The 14,861-nt window shown below is 37.4% G+C and overlaps 3 protein-coding genes across 4 annotated transcripts in view; 2 read left to right on the forward strand and 1 right to left on the reverse strand.

Annotated features, from left to right (window-relative positions):
* The first annotated feature begins 593 nt into the window (after positions 1-593).
* On the forward strand, positions 594-3,335 carry LOC118275418 (uncharacterized). The gene is made up of 2 exons (XM_035593362.2): positions 594-1,172; positions 1,691-3,335. Exons 1-2 carry the CDS (start codon positions 1,070-1,072, stop codon positions 1,996-1,998), a joined length of 411 nt encoding a protein of 136 aa, XP_035449255.1. The 5' UTR covers positions 594-1,069; the 3' UTR covers positions 1,999-3,335.
* Positions 3,336-4,142: 807 nt separating this feature from the next.
* LOC118275408 (RNA-binding protein 4.1) lies at positions 4,143-8,552 on the forward strand. Of its 2 annotated transcripts, none has more exons than XM_035593348.2 (4): positions 4,143-4,309; positions 4,389-5,146; positions 6,185-6,247; positions 8,400-8,552. In XM_035593348.2, exons 1-4 carry the CDS (start codon positions 4,301-4,303, stop codon positions 8,416-8,418), a joined length of 849 nt encoding a protein of 282 aa, XP_035449241.1. In that variant the 5' UTR covers positions 4,143-4,300; the 3' UTR covers positions 8,419-8,552. The 2 variants fall into 2 exon arrangements, with proteins under 2 accessions (XP_035449241.1, XP_035449240.1); XM_035593347.2 differs by lacking the exon at positions 8,400-8,552 and adding an exon at positions 6,970-7,368.
* Positions 8,553-8,839: 287 nt separating this feature from the next.
* LOC118275730 (probable beta-tubulin polyglutamylase) overlaps positions 8,840-14,861 on the reverse strand; it is a 28,630-nt gene continuing 22,608 nt past the window's right edge. Inside the window, exon 18 of the mRNA XM_050695605.1 lies at positions 8,840-13,360. Within this exon, the coding sequence (XP_050551562.1) occupies positions 13,213-13,360 (148 nt within the window). The 3' untranslated portion in view covers positions 8,840-13,212. The remainder of the gene's footprint in view (positions 13,361-14,861) is intronic.

Raw genomic sequence — 14,861 nt, forward strand, 5'->3', positions numbered from 1 at the left:
CAGTTAATCTAAAAGAAACTAAATCACACAGTATTAAACAACTCCATAACTCTACCAAAGTTTCATCATGAAAAACAAAATTACGTAGAATTTCAAAATTCAATATCTATTCGTTTCAAACTTCGACTGCTAGATCAACGAATCAGTCGCTTTAATGTTTTCTTTATCTAATTTCGATCTCACCTGCGTCTGCTCAATATAAACGGAATCTTCCAGTAAAGTGACCCTGCTCTATTTCCTCCCATGTTTATATAGTTTTATTTATTTGATATTTAGTTTAGATAGACTAAACGCTTTCCATTGACGTCAATAGTGTAATTTGAGCAGTTAATTTGCTCCTTTTTAGTTTTTAAGCAGGTGAGCTTTTGTATCATATCATTCGTAATTAAAAAGACTACTTGAGATATAAGTAAGATAGTTAAGAATATATTTTGTTTAAGGTTCGAATAAAACTTGTATTCGTTAAGTATCATAAAGTACCCATCCAGTATTTAACAATAAATATATGTCGTCGTTGATTCACAGACGTGACGCACCCATAGTCGAAGTCTGGCTAATTAAGAGTAAGTCTCATTCCTCCCACTGGAAGGGAACAATTAGTTCCCGCCATAATGTCTAACTTCATACATCACGGTGGGCGGGGAATGGCAGAACCAACATGTTATTATTTCAGTCAGTTCGCTTTTACAGGCAGAAGTGCACACGTACAACAAAATAAATATTCAGGAAGACTGTCTTATGACAACCGAGGAAAGTAGCGTCTACCAAACTCACCGCATTAGTACGTTAGCCGCCAACGAACGCAACAGGTGTAAAGACAGATACTTATAACAACAAAAATAAACACGACGTCACTCTACTGAAAAGGAAACCGACAACCATTGAGGAATTCTTCAAAAATGTCATGACGGACAGATCATTCACCGACACAGACACAACATGCAGAGATAGCTAAAAATAAAATAGGTATCACGGCCGTCCACAGCGGCCACGAATTATTACCATTTCACGCGGGAAACGACTCGAGTGCCGTGAATATTTTGTTAATAAAAGTTGTAATTTTTAAATTATGAGCATAGAACGCAGATCGTGCGTGAACCAGGCGCCGCACGTCACCAAGCGCTTGCTTGCCATCATCGTGCTGCTGACGGGCCTGCTGTGTATGTTCGGAGGTAAGATCGCAATTTTAATTTACTAACAAACTTGTCACACATAAATTATAATAATGGCAATGGGGACCGAATAACACGCGTGCTGGGTATTCGTATACGATTAAATAATGTGATACAATTTATTATTTACTACGAACGACTGTTTTGGGAGAGAGTGACCGATATTTTGTAGAATTTTATGACTTTGATATAAGCTCGTGTTAGCTAACAGCACCTGTTGTCACAGTCGCGTGTTTTAATGTTTTCTGCTACGAAAATCGTGTTGTAGAAACATCACTGAAAGTTATCTCATATTGCTTATCATTTTGATTAAATAACAATTGAACTTATTTTAAATAATAATATAATGGTGTTTTACTTTATTTACTAGTAATAAATGCAGTACCTACAGATTACAGATATTTCCTACACGGTTTTAAGTACAGTTTTTCAAGAAACTTCGACAGACTTCAATACTATTTGATAGTTTTATTCATGTTTTATTACTATTATATTCTATGTTCTCTGTATTTTTCCAGGCTATCTACTGGGGCGGATGGCTCGCGTGGAACCGAGGAAAAACACCGAAATGTTGACCTACAACCTAACATTACTAGCAGACAGTATTTACAAGAAAGCAAAGAGAATACCACCGAAACTCCTTCATCAGAACGATCCAGACAAAATACAAATTAGACTATTTGAAATCTTCAATTGTACGCAACTCTGCGGTGCTTTGAACAAATATAATCTGGCAGAGTTTGTCAAGAATTCTATTAATTTCCAAGTGACGAAATTAATGAAGTCTGTAAATAACGCATCCGTCTATTTGGATAGTCTTAGCTGACATTTGGAACTATTACTTTTTATGATAATTATTCGTATGTTTATGGACCATTGATTTGCAAAGTAATTTCCACTTTATGTACTAAATTAAGGTTACATTAACTGAAGCTTTTAATTAGATAAATTACAGTATTGTAAAGATGGCTGTTATGAAGGTCGAGGCAGCTTCGTTGCGCTGATTTACATGCTATTTAATTCGCCCTGTCGAGAGGAAAAAGTTTAGTTTATTATTTAGGTGATAATTTTGATATGATAACTCAGATCGAATCAGTAATTAATTATTATGTTATCGGCTTACTCACGTAATGTTTTGACGATTAACTCGACTAGTTTCAAGCCATGCAAGAGGCTCATATTCATGAGGAGCATTTGGCGACACACGTACACGTAAGCCGATAACATAATAATTAATTTAGTATGTCTCACGAAAGTTACAATAAAATCATCGAATCAGTAAGTTTGTTTTTCTGGAAAATCTTATATTTTATTGAAAAATTAATCTTAGATTTCATTATAACTTTCGTGAGGCATACATACTAAATTAATTATTATGCTGTCGCGCTTTCGACGCTATCGTATCAATCACCACGTCGTGGATCGCGAAATACTACTCATGAATATGAGCCTCTATTATGGCTTGAAACTAGTCGAGTTCCTCGTTCAAACAGTTACATGAGTAAGCCGATAGCATAATAATTAAAAATAAAAATAATCTTATTGTATTAATCGTCTGAATCTATTAATCGTCAAGTCGCACAAATACATAACTGATTATGTGTATACCTATAGGTATTTATTCTATGTTTTACCTACCGACCAGTACATAATGTAAGGTGGGTAGGTATTATTTTGTTTTTCTGTATAATGAAGTAATGATGAATGAAATACTTACTCTAAGCTGTGGTCTTAGACAAACTTAGATTCATGTTCTGAGGAAATGAGGGCTACCGTTTTTTTATTCACATATGGCGCAAAAATAAGAAGGGCTTTTTTGTCCAATCACAGCAGCTACCAAGTAACGAACGTCCAATGGTGTGGTCCCGTGTGACACTTGCTAAATCGCTATTGGACGAAAATTCGAAGTTCACACTTGAGCCATTTGGAGATCAAAAATGCGATAGGCCTCATTAAATGTAGGTATAGGCACAGAATAATAAGTACAAGGTTTAGGTACTAGGCTATGGGAAGATTGTAAAGAAAATAAAATGTTCTGAAAATGTGTAGGTAAGCTACCTGTATTCTGTGAGTATTTGCAAGGATTACGTGTAATTTTAAAATAAAATAGAGATTGCATTCAGTATGTTCTATTTTAATTGAATATAAATCATTTAGTTTAAAGCTTTTTGTGTTTATCTTTAATTCGTTTGAACTAGGGTCACGTGTACCAGTTTACTCTTTAATAAGCCTTCTTCTAATATTTAAAATTATCTACGACAAAATAGAATGAGCAAATAACATGTGATACGGTCTCGGTTTGAGTTCCGGTGTCTCCGTAAAAGGGTTCTTTGCCGCCTCCATTTTTTTTATCTGGTATTATCTCTAAACCCTTCTCCTAAGTCTGAAATATACTATGCTGAAAACTGCATCAAAATCGGCTCAGCTAAAAGCGAGATATTACATAGTCATACGTATAAGTCAAACTGATAATATCCTTTGTAAGTCGGTTCAATAAAATAACAGTGTTTCTAGTAGCTGGTGCATAGCAAAAGGAATTTTAGTGGGCATCTCTAGAAACTCTATCTACCCCTTCGGGAAATAATAAACCGTAACGATAAGTTATTTATGGTATTTTTTAAATAATAGTTTATAACAAACAATTGTCCTAAGTCTTTTGTTAATAAGTTTGGAAATGTTTGTAGAGAGTTTACTTTTTATTTAATTTTTGTGCCTAGATAACATTGAGATCAATTTCATTGCTTTGATGCATCGAGAAATCACCAGTCAGTCACGTGACGTTTCTTGTCCGATTTATCGGATAGTGTATAGAAAGCCTTTTATAAAATGATGAAAAATATTGACACGTTTGTAACTATTTATTATTGCTATATTTATATACAATAAATCAATAAATTATTATAATTTTTGTTTATACCAAAATCATCCAACGACGATTGGATTGTTACAAAATGAGATTTTGACAACCAAATTTATATACTGGCAACATTATTTTGGCAGCGTCAGATAGCGTCATGCTGAAATTTCCGGCCGCCATTTTGATCGGAAAGCAAAGTCAGAGTGTTACGCTGAAGCAGTAACAGTAGATTTTATTAGTTTTTTAAGTATTTAGGGTGAAATAAGTGATAATGGTGCCGGTGAGTGAAACATTCAGTGATTGATAATTCAGTTATAAGTTGTTTTGGAGTGGTTTTACAATATTTCCCTTGATTTCAGCAAACGAAGGTGTTCGTCGGCAGCCTGCCGCAGGGCTCGAAGCCGGAGGAGCTTCGCAAACTATTTGAGCGTTTTGGTGTTGTAACAGAATGCGACATCATGAATCGGTGTGGATTTGTACACATGCAAACTGAAGAACAAGCTTCGGCTGCCATTCGCGCGCTAAATAACACACCGTTTAACGGTGGCGTCATCTCAGTGGAACGCGGCCGCATCAAGGAACGCGGTCAGCGAGGAGGTCCTGGAGGTGGTCGCGGTGGTGGCATGAGGGGAGGTATGCGCGGTGGTATGGACCGCCGCGGCGGTGGACCAATGCGCGGTGGCCCACCTCCTCGCGACACTCCTTACTCTCGTGACAGGCCTTCACATCCCCGCGGCCCACCGCCTGGCGGTCCCCCACAGATGGCTCCACGGCCGATGCCTTACGAGCGCGCTGAGAGGCCGCCACCACCAGTGTATGATGACCGCTACAACGGATACGGAGGAGAAGACAGGCGCGGCTTCGCTCTGATGGAGCGCGGCGCACGAGACCCTTACGGCAGTGCGGCGCCCATGTACCCGGAGGAGAGGCGATACGATGATATGCCCCCGATGTACGCCGACGACCGGCGCGCCCCGATGTACGCGGATGAGCGCGACCTGCTGGAGAGGCGCGCGCCACTCCGCGCGGCCCCGCAGCAGCTCCCATACGAGCGCGCGCTGCCGCCGCGACCGCAGCCCCTGCCCAACGGTGACATGTTCAGTCGCCGCTCTCCCATGTGAGTCACTATACACGTCATTTTATTTACACCAATATACCATCACTGGTTCACAAACATGTTTGTTTCCAAGAAAAGCGAAAGGATATTTTGTACTCTTTGACCAAATCTTGTCATATGTTAAAGGATTATGGTAATGTTGGGTCAACCCCATAAATAAGACACCCCTATATGGATTTTTATGCAGAATCAAACTTAGTATCATGACTAAGTTCAAAATTCAGTGTTTTCAGAGGTATAATGCCTATTATATTTCCAAATAAGAGATCCCAATCTAGACAATTAGCAATCATAATTCACTTATTTATGAGACAAACATTCCTAAAAATATTGTTTACATCCGTACTAACACTTACCAAGAATGTAGTTCAATAATATTCTACCACCCATTCAAAAACTAACTTTGACAAGCAAAGCTGAGATTGTATGCATCATTATTTTGCAACGATATTCTGTAATTATCCTATATAATTATAATATTAGATATAAAGATACTATAAAAAATATTAATATCCATACAGAATAGGACTTACACTGAGATAACTATAGGATGTCATATCTCTAGAAGCACTAAGATTTGACCACAGGTATATAAATAACTATTATTCCATTTAAAAAGCTGTATCGAATGGTATATTACATGTTGGTTTTGAGAGTGGGCTCACATTCCATACATTTGTTTTGTACTGTCCTTTATAACATCTATCAATCACAAATTTTTGACATATTTCATAAACATACTGCATATAAGGAACATACAATTTATGTGAGATATGTTTACATATCACATTACTGCATCATCAATATTTACTTAGATACTGTGTCAATAATAATTTTATCATCAATAGACTAATCATTTATATAATTGTATTATTAGGAAATGAAACAATTCTGCATTTAGTTGAACATAAAGATACCAAAATAAGCTATCCATGATGTTTCCACAACTTTTGTGTTGATTATTTAGAAGTATTTGCTGTAACACCTCTCACTTCTGTGTTTTTCAAAAATCCTAAAACATCCATTCTTTTATTTCAGGCGTGCAGCCGGACCTGGATATGACAGAGACCCTTACGCCCAGCAGTATCCTCCCATGGGACGGTAAGATCTTGCACTTATTTACTACACTTTTGTAGCAGTCTACATGGAGTTCTCAGTTTATTTTAATACACTTGTTTTCCTGTTCTTTGTTTTTAAATACCATGCGTAAGTAAATAAATGTTAACAATGGTTAAATGTTATGTTAATAATGGTTAAATTGTTCCAATAAGTAAAAGAACATGATAAAGATAACTAAAATATCTGAGATACTTATTTCTGTTACGATCTGTGCTATAAAATACATAAAAGTGAAGTAAAGAATGACTGGCTGTGAATTCCCAACATGTTTACTTCACTAACAGGAAAACTTGTAAACAAAATAAACTAGAAAAACTAGTTGTTTGCATTATGTTAGCAAATTGTTTTTACAGTTAATATGTGAAGATATTTTGAACTCCTTGTTGACTGTTACCATCTGACAGCCCATCGTCATAATGGATCATGCAAATATCACGTAAACATCATCAACACACAAACTATCTACTGCTGCCACTAATACGATATCACCTTACCCGTAAGGTGTAGCGTTGCTATGTTATAATTTGTCGACACTCACTCCCAGATAACTGTGAACGCCTCTTAGGTTGTAGTGAATATAAAGTTACGGTGCCCTATAAATGAGAGAATCGCTAGTTAGTGAAGGTGCGGTTTCACTATGAGCTAAGGCGGTGTGGTCACTGTTTCCCTGAGGGTCGGTCGTAAGCGTGCTGTTGTTTGTATAGCGGGGGCGGCGCGGCGCGCGGTAGAGAGCTGACAGGTCTGGGGGGCCCGCGCCGGTACTAGCGCGTAGTAGTACCCGCGACACGAACAAATGAGTACCTAGTGCCGGGCGACGGTCGAACTAAACGTGCGACACGTGCGGTGCGGACATGTAGCTTGTAAGTCCAGTACGAGTGAAAAATTATGTGAATCACTTTATACATTGTAATAAATGCGAGATATATTGACGGAACGTTTTCATTTCACCCGCTGTTATGTTGACATGCTCCATGTTACATATTGATCGAATTAGTTTTATATAATTGTTTGGATTGATTACGCTAATGATAAGTCTTAAATGTTAAGATACATTTTGTTTAAGTTGTATATTTTACATTGAAAATTAAATTCTTCGAAACAAAGATTTACTTTAATTACACCTACCGGCACTAAACTCTTCATGCATGTTACCTTGAGATCTTTGGCTTCGAATACTGCTTCTGTCTGGTTGCGGTACTTCTGTTTAAATTTGTGGTTTTATTGCAGGACAACTTTATGTTGCGCGGTCGGCTCGTGCTGACCGATAGCGAAACTTGGTTGTTCCATGTGCTTGTCTGTTTGCAGGCAGCGCTCTAGCAGGGGTGCGTTCATTGACATCTTGCGATCTGCTTAAACTCAGTCTCTTATAGATATTTAAAATGTCAAAACTAGAAAACACGTAACGATCAGTTAGGTCACAAAAGATGTTGCCTCTAAACCTACTTTCACAATAACAACTAGAAGATGTAAACAGTAAACTTGCGTCCACGTAACTCGATGCGAACGCACCCCGAGCGGCAGTCGGGAGCGAGTGCCGCTTAGGGCGACATAACGGCTCTCTGTTTGTATGACATACCGCTGTCGAACGGCGACATACCACAAAGTGCGTGCGAGTCCTTTCAGATAGTTAGATGCGGCATGACGATGACGAGCTTATGGCGGCGATGCGTAGTCGATGCTAAAGCGACGGCGTTATGCTGTATACGTTAGGCGACAGCGACAGAAGACACAGGAAAGCGAAAAATTGCAAATCGTAAGTACGGCAGAGAACAGCTGACGTTAACGGCGTGCGTAACCCGAGCCTCGAGCTCGCTAGTCGATCAGTCGATCTACCAAACCGACAAATGTGCACACTATGCGTTAGTCGTACTCCAACAAATGTTGCACACTACATTCTAACTTCTAGTACAACTAATCTGCTACGGGTAACATCGCGCATGATAGCGCAGTGCGCATTAAAATGGCCTTACGATACTTTAGTGACAGTCAGGCCAAAGATTGTTTTGTCATCTGTTTTATTTTATTTTCAACGACGAAATTATTACGTCAACGTAAACGTCGAAATACAAACTGTAACGCCACTTCCGCGCCTTAGCTCAACTTTCTGATACTAACATTCTTCAATATTCCACAGGACCTGGGCGCCCGGGTGAAACCGAGGATTCTGAACAGTGTGATGAAACTGGATCACCTATGAGTTCCGCTCTTCTTTGCGACTGAGTACAGTCCGGTTGTCTGATGTAATTTGAGGATGATGAGAATAAATGTGTTGTAAAATATTTATAAATGGTTTTTTTTATTTATCCTGTAAAGTAAATCTGAGCAAAACACTAGAGATAAAATTAACGCACAATAACTGAATGTATTAGCACTACCTATATATTAACTGAATGTATTTGTACACAATTTAAAAACTTGGCATAACTTCAAATGATACACCAATAAATCTTTTCAAACGCTGATTCAGAATAGATTAGGTACATCAAAATTAATTCAAGGTTCATCTAAATCAGACATAATTCGATCATTCTATTACGTAAAAAGCTAAAAGCTTTTGTAAATAAAACCACCATAATTGCTTTAACTTTTATTTAGCATATTCAAAATATATTTTCACGTAATATAAATATATGAGATTAAAATTTTGCCGATGTATCTCACTATTTCACACTTTGTACTCAAGCTAAGCCTCGCTCGCCAGTGACAGCATGTTACATGGTACACTGTGACCAACGTCTTCGGGATATGGCACTACTCGTACAAAATAAGCTTTGAATAAATAACAGTAAAAATCCATTGATATTTGTTAAAACAAAAGTTAAGAATTTTCAAATTAAAAAATGACATCTAAAACAGCTCGGCTGCAAAAATTATATATTAATTTCCGAATATATTACATAAGGTATAATAAATTTTAAAAATATACAAGAGATCCGTTGCTTTGAGGCTGGGAATGACAGTAATTGCAGCTACATTTCTAACATCGGCGCCTGCTGCCACGCGAGACTACTTTGTCAGTTATTTATATTGACGTTAAAATTACAACTACATGTACTGTTCGCCATTCATCCTGCCCATACTGCTACCAACATTTCATACAGTTGCCAAGTCTCCACTATCATTGTAGATTTTGAGATAAATAATAATTTAGATCTGGGCAGTAGTGGAATATCACAAACAAAACTAAACTAAACACTGCTCACTTAAAACTAGTAATACTTTTAAAAAATATCAATACAAATTAAAATTTCATGAGATTCTTAAACAAAATGCAATCACGCGCAGTGGACGGTACCTAAGTCGTTTCAATACAATTAGTTATTGCGATAATTTACTTATTTTTGTACAATATTTATGTGAAGTTTTAAAATAGCTACAACTATTGAATGATCACTTCATGAACTTAAACGTGTATAATGTATATGAAAGATTTAAATGCATCTAAATAAAAATAAATAAGTAATTCAAGACTTTGGCGTTTGCGCATTGTGTGACCATGTCGACTAGCATAGGTTGTCAAATCACAACAAGTAAGTACAATACTACATAAGGCGCGGCATACATACACTCGCGGAACAATGGAATATATAAAAAAGTATAATAATTATTACATTTCATCTTAGGCTATCTAGCATGCTCAAAATGATGTTAGTTATCAATCTTTTCACTCCCTTTTTTGTATCTTCATTCACATACAATAAGCACATTCATCGAGTTACAATACCAGGATAAAAACCCGCCTGCTTATGTTTACACGCTTAATTATTAGGCAGTAGATTTACTGATATATGAGACGAGATCCCCAAACCGTTAAAATAACGTCTCGAACGTATCATTTCACAGACGTAGCCATTTCTTTACAATACCGATAGTTTATCTGACCATACTTGTTTCATTGTATCGTTCCTTATGCTTAAATGACATCTTATTTAATTCAAAACTACTACAGTCGAAATAAATAGAGCATTGGCACTGCATAGCTTACTTTTAGGGAGGTTCAGACTTCAGTTTTCGGAGATATGATAAGTGGACCTATTGCAGGCCAAGGTCGCTCCCACGTTCGATTACCTTTGTATTTGTTACAACTGGCCAAATGGTCCTCAAAACTCGCTAGGACCTCTAACTTTGACACTTAAGTCTATTTATTTCGACTGTATCACAAAGCAAGCTAAATTGTAACAATAGGAATGGAAATCACAACATTAGAGAGACGTATTGTAATTTGTAAGTACGTTCACATACCGCTACGTCAGTCTAACAAACTCGACTGGTAGATTGTAACAACGCAACTAACTATTACCTGTGGCAACTGTTCGTATCATCACGCCTTTTATTACTCGAAGAGGTAGGTAGAGGTGTAGCTACATACAAAATATATCATCCACTTTTCAGGGCAACCCTATTGCGCAATGCCATCATTATAAGCCGGTGACTATAAGAGTCTTAATGCTGGGGAAAGGCTTCTTCTCACACGGAGATAGAAATTGAATGAGCATTCATCACTATGCTTGCTCAAGGCGCATTGGCGATTTCAATATCAATTAGGTAAGTTCGTGTTCCCTCACGATGTTTTCCTGCACCGTATGTCAGTTATGTCTAAATAATTTTAGAAAGCATAGCATCAAAACGGAGTGATAATGATTTAAACACTCCCAAAAGATATTTCTTTTAACCTAGAAGAATCCCCATTGACTGGTCAATTTCTAAACTGTTTAAACACATAACTCTGCCCTTTTGTAATAATATTACAAAAGGGCAGAGTTATAAATGTGGATATTTATAAATGTGCATATTATGCAAATTATTTTAATTGAATTCGAATATAATCCAATTTTTATTTTTTGACAGCAGAGCTTAAATATGCACATTTTTATTTAGAAAGCCAGTCCTGGATTTTCTAGATTTTATATTTAGGTAATGCTAAGCTATATGATCTTGTATTTCAGTCAGTCTTGTAAAATAAATAGTTGGGACAGGCCAAACTAGCGGTTGCACAACCATAAGTAGTAACAGATCATCATCAGCGCCGCCCATAGACACCCGAAGCACTAGAGAAGTGTGTAGCAAGCCTATGATACTCTTTACTTAAAGGTTGGTAACTATGTTTCTTATCTAATTCGTAGAGAATAGAGCACTATAAAACTGTTATTACGTTGCCATAGTAACGCCAGTTGCCTTGCTACAACCGCTACTACTCTACAACAGAATTTCGTTAACATAGCACCTTCAGATCATTATATATCTAGTGCCAGGTACTGGGTACACACATTAATTTATATTTTAATTAATTATTGCTAACATTAGAAGGCAAATCGTGCATGATTGTACTATTTGGAAGGCAGTCGTAATGGTTCGCGTATCACACTACTGATTCACTATTTTGTTTTTGTTTGTAAAAGATTCGTGTTTTGTTTTTTACTTATGTACGGTTAGATTCTTATTGCATAGGGATGATGACCAACTCCGAAACTCAGATTTCGAACCCACGCCCTCAAGCATGAGAAGCGAGTGTTTTAAACCAGATATAGAACTTAGAAAATCATTTGCGGTGGCATATTTTTCTTTTTTATGGAGTAGGTGGCCAACGAGCAAACGGGTCACCTGATGGTAAGCGAAAAGCGCTGCCCATGGACACCCGCAACACCAAAGGAATCATAGGTGCGTTGCCGGCCTTTTAAAAAGGAGTACGCTCTTTTATTGAAGTTTTGAAGGTCGTATCGGTTCTGGAATACCGCCTATGACAGCTCATTCCACATTTATAATTAAAACTATTCGAGCAACCATTTTTAGTCATCATCCCTGTATGGTATGGAGGCTAGTAACTAGAGTAGAATCTAACCGTCCTAATATTACATTGTCATAAAATCGATTTTTATTTGACTTATCGATGAGAACACTAGAATGAGTCTACAATCAGATCTTATTGTAAATACTGTAAGGTCTATATTTCATTATTTTTATTGATATTCTAATATTGATATTAATTATCTTTTAAGCAATAATATCTGATTGTAAACTTAACGACTATACATTGACGTAGTCATTTTTGATGGATCGAGCAGACTATTCACCTAAATGGTAAGTAATCGCGGCCAATGGGCACCCACAACACCAACGAAGTTACAATAACATTGCAAGCCTTTTGGGGTTGGGAGAAAGGGGATTAGCAACCTTACTCACAAAACGCAAGCGTTGTTTCACGTCGGTTATCTGTGAGGCCGTGATATCACTCTGGTCGAGCCGACCCAGCAGTGCCGAAGCACAGCTTTCGCGTGAAACATAGTAAGTAGGCTTATTGACTCCCTAACTACGTCCTTGTACAATAGTTTTATATTATATAATCTAGATTTGGTATTAGTTTGTACATAAATAATTGGGACACGGTATCTTAGGTGTAACTTGGTAAAATAGGTGAGGATAGAGGAAGCTGAGGCTAAGGAAACATTACACGTAAGTAGCTGGAAACATTTTGTTTGGGAAATGTGTTGAAAAACTTAATGTTTTGGTCTTATATTCATTACTTTATCACTTGAAAAGTGTTTATACGAAATTGGTTCTTATTTCTACCACCATAAAATACACTTTTCTGTGTTCAATGACTATCATGCCGGGTGGTAAGCGACGATGTCACTAATATATTATTAAGAAATTCAGTTATTCGTAATTTACAAACACAGTTTATGTCTCGACTGAGAACCTATTCCGGTAAAAATGTCGCATTTAAACTTGGAAGGGTTTCCAATTTTCCTTTTTTTTTGGAATCCAAAAGGTGTTGTCACCTCTGAGATTAGTTCTATGTTTCTTCTATTTTTTTTTTCTACTATTAACAATTATAAATGCAATTTTGTATCCTATTTCCCAAACAAATAAATACCATTTCTCTTTAAACACAATTTTTTTCAACACATTTCATAGTCAAGGAAAAATAGGTGTTGGATCTTACAGAGTTACGAGCGTGCATACTTGAGGGCTTGAGGGAAAGGTTTCTCCTCCTTGAGTGACTCCTTGAGGACCACGTCCGAGTTGGTGAAGGGAGGGGGGCGTGTCTGCTCACTGTCCGTGTCTGTCTCCGACCGGCTTTGGGAGTCTGTCTGCCTGTGGAAGGGAGTTTAGATCTTGAGATTGTGTAGATAAGGTCGAGTTATGAAGTTAATATTTTTGTTCTTAAGAAAGTTGAGAGATCTTCTAGATAAATTAATTGTGTCCACTGTTGAACAAAGGCCCTTAGTCCTCCACGTAGAACGACAAGACGACAACAGTTCAGTAATTCATATAACAAAATTTAATAATAGCCCTAGAAGGTAGTTAGAGGCGTTATAGTCCCATTAATTTGTTATTAAAGACCTTCCCCTTACTGAGTCCACGTAGAACGTAAACCAAAAACAGTACCGTAATTCATAAAACAAAAAATAACAATACCCCTTACCCCTAGAAGGTACATAGATGTTTTTTGTCCCATTCATTAGTTATTAAACTCCCATAAAATACAGCCTATTGCCGTTACCTACCGTCCAAAATTCCAATGTACGTTCTTGTCTCGACATTATCTCATAATTACATATTTATGTATAACATGCACTAGGATGTAATTGTGTTGTTATTTACAGTGTAATTAAGTGAACTAACGCCATACCGTGAAGTTTGCATGTGTGTATTGATGGTTACAGTGAATAGATACTATCACCTGTGTTTAAGATATGCTAGGTACTATGTTGTGCAATTTCCTGTTGGATATTTCCATGCATCCCTTACCTTATCTATCTCACTTACCTACCTATTAAAATTTCCAAGTACCTAATACACTTTTATTAAGTTAAACTTTTTAATAGGCTTATATTGTGTGGTCATCAAGATTATGAGTGGCTTGGGCCATCGGACGTCTGAAGGGGGTTTACTAACTAAATTTGGACCCAAACAAACAAACAGGTGAAGCCAAATAAAACCGTCTATCAAAGGTAAGCGCCCACAGGCCCCCATAATACGCATCGCACGCTGCACGCATCGTACGCAATCCGAATGACGTCATCAGTACGCATCGCATGTAGGCATTGCTGAAGATGCGGTCCGTACGATGCGGATCAGTGGACGCAGTTGTAGAGTTTCTATACTAGTGCAAACTAAATCAGTTGCGTGTGATACGTACGATGCAGGCCTGTGGACGCTTAACTGCAAGTCATCTCCTAGTCATGCACAAACTATCTCAAAATAAAGCCACACACATTCCAACACACATTGGACTTACATCCTTAGACTTGTCACAACAAGTGTTATTGTGTTATGAAGTGATTTTCTTTCCTCCGTTGATAGACCTGACGAGACCCCGACTTACATCTCCGTTAATGACAGGCAAGCTATGGATATATTCATATACTAGCAGATCACCATGAATATGGCAATGATTAGCTGTTAGCTGGTGTAAAGATTTCCAAGTACAGAATGACGACTAGAAATTTATTACAGTGAGTTTCAATAACTTTAACTATAGGTTGATTTGGCTACATTTCAATTTTTATTAAATGATTTTTTTGAGAGGGTAAAATCATCCCATGAAGATTCTGCCAAGTGTGTTCGGCCAAGGCTAGAATTTCGGAGCATT

This window comes from Spodoptera frugiperda, chromosome 8 (genome assembly GCF_023101765.2).
Source record: "Spodoptera frugiperda isolate SF20-4 chromosome 8, AGI-APGP_CSIRO_Sfru_2.0, whole genome shotgun sequence".
Taxonomy (NCBI): domain Eukaryota; kingdom Metazoa; phylum Arthropoda; class Insecta; order Lepidoptera; family Noctuidae; genus Spodoptera; species Spodoptera frugiperda.

Coding starts and splice junctions, on each gene's coding strand:
- LOC118275418 (XM_035593362.2), top strand. CDS start 1,070: ATGAGCATAGAACGCAGATCGTGCGTGAACCAGGCGCCGCACGTCACC. Junction 1,173..1,690: donor CCTGCTGTGTATGTTCGGAG/GTAAGATCGCAA, acceptor GTATTTTTCCAG/GCTATCTACTGGGGCGGATG.
- LOC118275408 (XM_035593347.2), top strand. Junction 5,147..6,184: donor TTCAGTCGCCGCTCTCCCAT/GTGAGTCACTAT, acceptor CTTTTATTTCAG/GCGTGCAGCCGGACCTGGAT. Junction 6,248..6,969: donor CAGTATCCTCCCATGGGACG/GTAAGATCTTGC, acceptor TTGTTTGTATAG/CGGGGGCGGCGCGGCGCGCG.